This window comes from Silurus aristotelis, assembly GCF_946808225.1.
Source record: "Silurus aristotelis genome assembly, chromosome: 17".
Lineage (NCBI taxonomy): Eukaryota > Metazoa > Chordata > Actinopteri > Siluriformes > Siluridae > Silurus > Silurus aristotelis.
In genome coordinates, this window is record NC_139590.1 from 1,343,553 (window position 1) to 1,353,552 (window position 10,000).

At 41.5% G+C, this 10,000-nt stretch overlaps 1 protein-coding gene across 1 annotated transcript in view; it reads left to right on the forward strand.

The window, feature by feature from the left end:
* The window catches only part of syt3 (synaptotagmin III), a 49,798-nt gene that overhangs the window by 39,435 nt on the left and 363 nt on the right, over window positions 1-10,000 (forward strand). Inside the window, exons 10-12 of the mRNA XM_083566973.1 lie at window positions 3,339-3,468; window positions 3,552-3,646; window positions 6,702-10,000. The exon at window positions 6,702-10,000 is cut by the window's right edge and continues 363 nt beyond it. Of these exons, the coding sequence (XP_083423099.1) occupies window positions 3,339-3,468; window positions 3,552-3,638 (217 nt within the window). The 3' untranslated portion in view covers window positions 3,639-3,646; window positions 6,702-10,000. The remainder of the gene's footprint in view (window positions 1-3,338; window positions 3,469-3,551; window positions 3,647-6,701) is intronic.

A 10,000-nucleotide genomic window follows, 5' to 3' on the forward strand; every position in this document is an offset into this window, starting at 1 on the left:
ATCTGCATTATATTGGATGTACTGTTTAGTGTGTGTGTGTGTGTGTGTGTGTGTGTGTGTGTGTGTGTGTGTGTGTGTGTGTGTGTGTGTGTGTGTGTAAAAGCTTGGCTATTCTTTGAATCTCACTCTCAAGACAAGAACAAATACACACACACACACACACACACAAAGCCCTCTTTTTCATCCTGCTTTGTACCACCATGTCGCATTTCAATGTAAAATTCATTACTTCTACCTCGGCTGCAATGCACAAACGCTTATCCGTTTATCCTCTTGCACATGCAAATTAGCGTTAATGACACAATTAATACTATCGAGTACTTGGAGTCAAATCAAACACAAAATGGACTCAAGTGTTTTTCCAACCGGATTTGTATGTGGTTCTGCTCCAAACTTGGACACACAATTGTATCGAACGACTTTGGATGCGCTAACAATTTTTACCTTTACTTGAACTAGTTAGACTCAAACCTGTTCCAGCATGACAATGCACAAAGCCAGCTCCATGAAGATCCATGGGTTGGAAGACGTCCTAAAACCCCATACCCAGACCTACAGAATCTCACAAAAGTAAATGCACCCGTCACATTTCAGCAACCATTTTATCTTCTCAAGAGACAAAACTGAAGAAATTAAACTTAAATTTATTTTAGAGTATCAGTGTGCAGTTTGTGTAGCAGTACTGATTTACTGTCCTCTAAAAATAACAACATAGAGACATTATTGTCTAAACAACAAAAGTGAGTGCACCCTCAGTGATAACAGCTGTACGTGGTGTAAACGTGTAAAGCCACATGTTCTATTCATCATGTTCATGTTTTTATCTGCTTGTCAGAACCATATACATTTGTGTATCTTCTATTAGAGCAGTTACAATTTGGTGCTTTGAGTTCAATTCTCTCACACTGACCACTGGATGTTCTACATGCACCTCATGGTAAAGAGTCTCTGAGGATCTGAGAGTTGGAATTGTTGCTCTCCACAAAGATGCCGAGGCTGTGAGAAGATCAGTATCACCCTGAAACTGAGTTACAGTACAGTGTTCAGGGTCATACAGAGGTTTTCCAAGACGAGTTCAACTTGGAACAGACCTCCCAAGGGTCCATCGAAGAAGTCGAGTCCTCGTGCTGTGCATCAGGTGCAGAAGCTGCTTCAGAAAACAGCAGCATTGTTCTGCTTCTGCAACCTTTAGAGGTTGCAGAAGCAGAAGGTCTGCTTGTCAGTGCTCAGACTGTACGCTGTTTACTGCAACAAGTCAGTTTGCAGGCCGTCGTCCCAGAAGGAGCCTCTTCTGAAGTATGTCTTCAGACCTGAACCCTACTGAGCACCTGTGGGGATCCTCAAGCGAAAGGTGGAGAAGCGCCTTGTGTAACATCCAGCAGCTCCGTGATGTCGTTATGGAGGAGTGGAAGAGGATCCCAGCAACAACCTGTGCAGCTCTGGTGAATTTCACACCCAGGAGGATTAAAGCAGTGCTGGAGAACGATGGTGCTCACACACAATATTCACACTTTGGACACAGTTTTGACATGTTCACTGAGGGTGTACTCACATTTGTTGGCAGTTATTTACATTTTTATGTATGTTGAGTTATTTTCAGAGGACAGTAAATCTGAATATATCCTAATTTAATTTCTCTAGTATTGTCCCTGGAGAAGATCCACTACAATGGTTGCTGAAATGTGAGAGGTGAACTTACAATTGTGAGATTCTGTACATCAGTACCTGACTTTACTAACTTTAACTTCTGGCTGAAAGAATATCCACAAGTCTCCACAAAATCTGGTAAAACATCTTCTCAGACATTCTGAGACATATCGATTCTTAACCATCAAACTGTCAGATGGTGGAACTCGCCCAAGCCCAAATCCTGTGCAGATCTGAGAATAGTGTATATTGTATATACTTAGTAGTTAAAACTTTGGTCTTTGGACCAGAAGGTTGTGAGTTTAAATCCCAGCCTTACCAAGCTCCCACTCCTGGGCCCCTGAACAAGGCCCTCAACCCTTCCACTGCTCAGTTGTGTGAATAAGAGAAATGTAAATCGCTCTGGATAAAGGTGTCTGGCAGAAGCCATGAATATACTGTACACCTGGAATTAAATTTGAGATCCAAATCCAGATGTTGGAAATATCAGTAACTTGTAAACCCTCACTGTAATCCGTTACCCCCTTAGTGAGCACTTTCCTGATCACCCCTGCTGTTTCCAGTCTGTAAGAACACAGAGTTCGACCCATATAGATAAAAAATACAGATAGGATCCTTTTAAACGCTGTTTATTTTTAGCATCCAGTAATCCAGTTATATCAGTGGAGAGAAGAGAAATTCTCCAGTGGACTGTACCACTATTTATCTCTGTAATCCGTCAATGCGTAGATCACCTGAGAACGCAGATGGTGTGCATGTGGAAAGCACAAACTGCTCCTGAGACCAAATTAGGTGAGGAGGCCTGGGTTGGAGGCAGCCAGCGTGAATCATTCGTCCCAAAGAGAGGTGTCCTGTAGGGTTGGAGCTCTATAGTAGTAGATCTTCCACATCATCCAAACCATAAAACGCAATTGGTTCGACCTCTTGCCTTAACCACTGACCACCTACCACCTCGATGCGTTTGTCTCTATAGTGTATATTCCCTTTTAGAAGAATTTTGGCCTTTTAATACTGTTATACTGTTACTGATCTTATAAACAAGAATCAGGACATATTCATTGATAAAATCTTCAAAAGCACATCCGTATGTTGCTCTGGATAAGCAGGCATCTGCAAAAAATGCCATAAAGTGGGAAGTGGTTAGTAACATGTTGGACTTCTGATCAGAAGGTTGTTAGGTTCAAATCTCAGCACCACCACGTTGCACTGCCAGACCCCTGTTTGTAAGGATAAAGAATAGGGGCCTCTGCTTAATGCTATATGTAATCGTACTGATTTCTAATGGATTTTTGTGGAATGATAAACGGTGAAATAAAGGATCCATGTCGGTGAATAAACTATATTAAAAAAACAAAACGAAGGACAGCCAGAAGGACAGAGTCTCGATGGAGGGACAATTTGGCCTCAGACTGAAATGTGAGCACGAGACAAATCATTTCTCTGATGGCGATCTGTCTCCCTCTGTAATTAAGCGGCCGTGTTAGTCCGCTCTGTCCTCTGTGAAGGATTTCCACGCTAATCATCTGTCCACAATGTGATGTTTCTTTGTTCTCTGCGGCTTTCCTTCGTCTCTCATCTGATCTTGTCTGTTTTTTCATCGTAATAATGGAGCGATTTAATAATCGTCCACCCTCGCCGGTCTATTTAATGCATTCTTTCGCTCTGTCTTTTGGTTTTGTCGTATCTGACAGTATCGGCCATAATGAGGTGATTGGAATGTGCCGTGTAGGCAGCGATGCTGAAGGCCCTGGCAGAGAGCATTGGACGGCCATGCTGGCAAACCCCCGGAAACCTATTGAACACTGGCACCAGCTGGTGGAGGTGATATCCATCCCCATTTTATCTCCAAATGTGTATTGTTGCTGTAATCTTTTTTTTCTAAATAATGTGCTTTCCCTGGGCAGGAAAAATCCATTAACACGTACGTGACGAAGAACGCTGCGGCCTCGCCAAAACCGCACATCGTGGTGGACAGTCCTCACTCTGACTAGACACGTGGGTATGGACGCAAAAACACTTACACTCAGACATGGTTCATAACGTCTCATCTTTCCAAATGTTAGTTCCTGGACAACAATTCAACGAACAATTCAAGAGCAATCGAGCTTGAAATCCAATTTTACTGCCATTTTGGGAATCTACCCCGGGATCTACGCCATAACACTCAGGCAGCACTGAGGCTTTGTATTTTATCATTTGGAACACTGTATCCACCTTGGAGAAGCCGGGATTTTGCTTTACAGTTGTGCGTGACTTGTGAGGATCTAAAGCTTGACAGTTTGGTCCAATTTGTTTTTGCTGCAAAAGAAAATAGTTGGAGCTCCTGAGCAGAGGGTCAAACAATAGAACTGTTGGAGGTTATAAAACAGCAGCCCCAAAACGGTCTGTAGAGGAGAAACAAGGTGGTATCAAAGAGTTCCACACCACATTCCGACCACAAGTGCGATTTCATCATGAACAGCGAGTTCTGCGTGAAAACTGGGCAAATCTGCCACTGACATTTGACAAAGGGCGATGCTGCAACGAGTCTTCCAAAGTGTTTTAAGTGGCACATCACTTCAAGAGAGGAAGAACATCACTGAAAAGTGTAGAGAGATCAGGAAAAGCGTCAACGAGCTCAACCCCCAAAAATGTCAAAACCATTTGGCAACTCGTGCATGATGATCATCGGAGAACAATCCACATGATCTCACTCCTGCTGACTTTGCCCTCCTCCTGAAGATGAAGATTCAGCTCGCCGTTTTGACACCATTGCTTTGAAATAAAGACTTCCAGGACATGTTCCAGAAGAGGCAGGAACGCTGGGGGCGCTGTATTGCTGTGCAAGGGGACTGTTTTGAAGGTGATCGCGTGTGAACATAGATAAAAAAAAAAAAAAAAGTACTTTCCTTTAAACAGATCGAGTCTCCAAACTTTTTGATACCACCTCATATCACATGATGATGTAAAACCAGCAAGAAGAATCGCAGGAGACCCTCCTGCTAACCAGGTTGTTTTGGGTGATTTGAAGGCTCCTAAAAAAAATTGGTTTGATCTCAGACTGAATAAGTAAAGTGCAGAATCATGCAGATGTTCTGGGCAATTAGAAAAACAGAAACATACACCAGGCTCCTCGATTATATATCGAATGGTCTGTGATGGTTTCTGTGGTGATTCTGAGGTCCAGGAAGTCAACATCGAGTTGGAGTTGATGGAAGTTTACTGGAAAAAGGCGGGCAAAAACGTTGGCAGGAGAAGATAAGGAAAGTTCTGCATCATCAGACTGGTTGTGTTGTGCCCTGAACAAGTTTATGTTTGCCATGACATTTAAATTTACTGGCAGAAACGAGGAGTTTGGTATAAATTAGAGAACAAGTCTGGACCAGGAGCAGAACGTTGAGGAACTTCTGTAGTGAGGTGATGAGACTGAACCATGTTTCCTGGTGGAATCAGGAAAAAAGCTACGGTGATGCCTTTAAGTCACTGTGGTTGGTCACCACATCTATGTCACTGTCATGCAGTCTTTAGTAAAGGTTGGAGACACACAATTTTACAGGACGTCTTTTGGGTGTGTTAGCATGAAATTTCTTCTGCACTGGAACTAGGAGATTCAAACCTATTCCAGTATGATGATGTACAAATCCAGCTCCATTAATATCTGCTTTACATGGGTGGGAAGATGTGGAAGATCTCCAGCTATAGATCTCAAAGACCTTTGGGATGATTTTTTTTCATGCTGACTGCACCCCAGGCCTCCTCACCTCACCTACATCAGTCCCTGATGTTACTAAGTGAATCTCCGGAAAAACTAGTGGAACATCTTCCCAAAAGAGTGGAGCTCATTATGACAGCAAATGGAGCCTCAACATTCAAAAAGAAGCACATAGTAATAGTCTTTTGGCAGTACATTGTAGCAGTGCTGAGAAAAGCCGTTAGATCTAATGACTGAAACCAGAAGGTTAATAAATAAAAAAAGAAGAAGAAGGAGAAGAACTGAATCTTAGGAAGGTGGGGAAACTGAACCTGTCCTGCATGAAGATCAGTTTCACGCTTGGAGACTGTTTTTGACAATTAAAATTGATTACATACACTGAGAGTCGTTTCAGAAGATCTACAGAATTGATCGTATCATGAAGCATGGGCAGGTTGAGCTTCACCACATAAATGCTGAGGTCTCAGGTGTTCTCCTGATCTCATTTATTTGTTCTTCGCTGTTCTGGCTGAGATATCTGACAGCCTTTCTGATGTCACATTCTAGTTGAGGCAATCAGATGTTTATTCATGGTCCTCGCTGCTCACGTAAGATAGAAAATAAAAACCCAGAATCGACTCCCTTGACTCCTCAGTTCCTCGCAAGGTTCTTGATGGAAAAAAGCCCTTCAAGAACGATGCTTATGGCTGCAGAAACACCACGAACATGCAGGACAGATTTGGAATTGCAGTAACTTTTGTTCCTGATGTTTCTCCACCCAGACTGATGTTCTTCATCTGAAGTTAGAAAAGACACACACATGAACTCACCTTGACTCATTTTGAAGAGATCTTCACCCTTCTGTTGTGTTTCTGGAGCACCGAAGGAAACGAGAACATGGACATCTGCTCTGTCATGCTTTTATAACCAGTCTGTTCTCTCATCTGTCCTACTCTTTCTTTCTTTCTTTCTTTCTTTCTTTCTTTCTTTCTTTCTTTCTTTCTTTCTTTCTTTCTTTCTTTCTTTCTTTCTTTCCTTTATCAAGCTCTGTTTCTTCTCTATTTTTTCTTTTTCTGTCTCTCCTTTATCTTTCTTTCTTTCTTTCTTGTTCTATATCTCCATTTTCTCTCTTTCTCTTTCTTCTCTTATTTCTTCCATTCATTTCCCTCCTTTAATTTATTCTTTCATCTTTCCTTATGCAACATTTCTCCCCACATATCTCTCTTTCTCTCTCTCTCTCTCTCTCTCTCTCTCTCTCTCTCTCTCTCTCTCTCTCTCTCTCTTTCTCCATCTCTCTCTCTCTTTATCTTTCTAATTGTTTCTATATCAGTGCTTCTCTTTAATTTTCTTGCTCTTGTCTTTTTTTCTTTCTTCTCCTCCTCAGGTTTGCTTTGCTGTTGCCCCGGACGTCCATCCTTTTCCTCTCATATGTGAATAAATCTGTCCATCGTGCGAAAGAAGCGAGAAACAGACAGTGCTGCAACGCCGACACAACACACACACACACACACACACACACACACACACACACACACACACACACACACACACACACACACACACACACACACACACATACACATGTTGGTTTATTCAGGGGAAAAAACACACGATGCACATTCCCGAAATCAAAAGGAAAAAAATCTACAAAAAATGTTTATTTATTTATTGAAAACTGAGCCTGAGAGAAAAAACCTGGATTTTTAAAAGAAATCGTAGATGTAATTTCACTATGGACCATTAGGGTGTGTGTGTGTGTGTGTGTGTGTGTGTGTGTGTGTGTGTGTGTGTGTGTGTGTGTGTGTGTGTAGGGAGAAAAAAAGAGGTTGTAGTAAATCATTAGAGTCAGTTTTCACAGGGATGGAAAGAAAAAAGAAAAAAAAAATTTCTCTACAGAGAGGAGGACTACTTTTGTCTCGCGCCAGGAGGACGGAAAACGAGGACAGACCTGTCGGCTGAAAGCATGCTGCGAGCGTGTCGTCCTCCGTGTAGTCCTCGTCCTACTCCTTCTCCTCCTCGTCTTCTTCTTCTTCTTCTTTTTCATGCTCTGGGAACAATAATCTTTTTATTTTCTATCCATCGATCTGACCATTTTTCTTTGTTCTGTTGATCCATGTTTTTTTTTTTTTTTTAAACGGACTCTGTGTTTGGAGAGACGATGGGACAAATGAGAAGGACAGAAAGATGGGCCTCAAGACGTCCTGGAGGAACTGATGAAAAATAAAAATAGGGACCCTAACTGGGAGTGCACTTTAGTGATGGACATAAAAATGCGCCCTTTTTTGCGTGGGATGGGGAAGGGGACGGGCGAGGACAATTTTTGCCATAGTGTTTTATTTTTCTACCATTTCTCCACATGCCCCTCATTTCCTGCCCATCCTTCGCCAAATCCGTACCTGTTTCGCTCGAGGTGTTTTTCCTTCTCGGAGTTCGTTTTTTGCTCGTGTGTCTGGTTTGCGTCCGTCACCGTGCTCCTGTGTATGACACGTCCTGTTGCCTGACCTCCAAATCCCGAACTCCAACCTTCTCAGATCCTACAATCTTAGGTCCCCTGTAGCCCCGCCCACTGTCTCTAGCTCCTCCCACAGCAGCTCTTGTTAAAGCGAAATGTGTCTTCTGTCCTGTGTCTTAGAGGATTGGTTTCTTTGTACTCTCTCTCTCTCTCTCTCTCTCTCTCTCTCTCTCTCTCTCTCTCTCTCTCTCTCTCTCTCTCTCTCTCTCTCTTTCTCTTACTCTCTCTGTGTGTCTGAATCCAGCGGCTACAAGGAATGACAAAGAAAAAAAAAGTTGGGTTGTGATTTACTTATTACATTTTTTGATTTTTGTATTTTATGTTGTTTTTTTGCCTGAGTGTGTTGTTTTGTTTGTGAAAATTGTTCACTCGAGTAGAGCTGGGCGATAAAAAAAAACAACTGGCCCTTATACCATTTTGTTGTGGTTTTTTTTATTGAAAAAAGAAAAAAAAAAAAAAGATTTTTGGTTTCAGCCAATCAGAACACTACAAGTGCACAACCAATGAGAACAGAGAGGAGGTGGGGCTTAATATAATACTATTTAGCTTTAATAAATAAATAAATAAATGAATAAATACTCTAAAATCTCTAGTGCTGCATTTGATTTTATCTATCTATCTATCTATCTATCTATCTATCTATCTATCTATCTATCTATCTATCTATCTATCTATCTATCTATCTATCTATCTATCTATCTATCTATCTATCTATCGTTCCTCTTTGTCTTTTCCACACACTGCGGTCTCTTCCTTCATCTCTTCCCCACTCTGTTGTTCTATCCCTCTTTTTTTCTCCTCTTTCCATCTTTTAATATTTACCCAGGCTTTTCTTTCTTTCTTTCTTTCTTTCTTTCTTTCTTTCTTTCTTTCTTTCTTTCTTTCTTTCTTTCTTTCTTTCCTTGCATTTTTTAATTCCCCTTTCTCTCCCTTTGCCCTTATTTCATTTCTGCTTATTTCTTTAATTTGTTTTTAACCCCTCTTTCTCTCTATCACTCTCGGTCCAGCTCTCATTCTATCTCACTGTTTCCATCACTTGCTCTCTATTTTATTATTATTATTATTATTATTATTATTATTCATCCCATATTTCTCTCTCTTCCAATCTCTCTCACTATCTCTCTATTTTGTGTCCTTAGAGCTCCACTCACCCAAAAAAATAGAAAGTGGAAGTAATTTCACTGTGGACCAATCAGGTGTGTGTGGGTATTGGGGGCGGGGCTTATTATAGATCGCTCCTTGTTGCGTAATCATGAATGCACTGATGAATGTTTTCTCCCCTCTTCATATCGTCCAGCTCTATTCCTTACAAACACGAGACCGAGACCAACAGGGACTTTTCCTTATTCCTTCACCTTCATCTCTCTCTCTCTCCATCAAATCCCTCCATCACTGCACTCCATCACTCGCAGCAGTGCAGGACAATTATTCATACTATAACCAGCAAACCTGATCAATGTCCATTTGTCTCAACTGCAGTCGATCGCTGCTCTTTAGCTTTCACTCCAGGCTAATGTTACTAATGAATAATGGACCTTTATGAAGCTTCAGAAATGCGCCTGGGCTTTTTCAACCAAACATTATGGACACCTGACCATAAGATTGTTATGTGCCTCTTTTTAAACATTCCATTCCACATTTAGTTCTTGTTTGTTGATAAGCTCCACTCTTCTGATAAGATGTTCCACCAGATTTTGTGGAATTTTGTGGAGATTTATTCAGCTACAAGGGTGTTAGTAAAGTCAGGTACTGATGTAGGTGAGATGGTAAAGAGGCCTGGGATGCAGTCAGCTTTCATTCATCTTCAGTAGGGTTTAAAACAGGACATCTACATCCTCCAACCCATGGAAAGCAAATCTTCACGGAGCTGGCTTTGTGTCCACAAAACATTCTATACAATTCTGTACCTCCAACTTTGTGGTAACAGTTTGGAGAGGAATATGGCTGGAAATCTCAGGTGTCTCAGGTGTGACAGACGATAATGTAGCCTTCTGACAGTCTTGTATGAAAAACGCTAGCAAAACCCTGACAGCTTAGAAACCCATAATAAGTTAAGGGTACAGGCTCTTTATTAGTACCTAGAATAATGAGAATTAAAGCAGAGGGGAAAGGAACTTTTCGAGCGGTAGATTTTAGATCAGAACAGCGCAGATCGTGTTCCGAAATAAAAT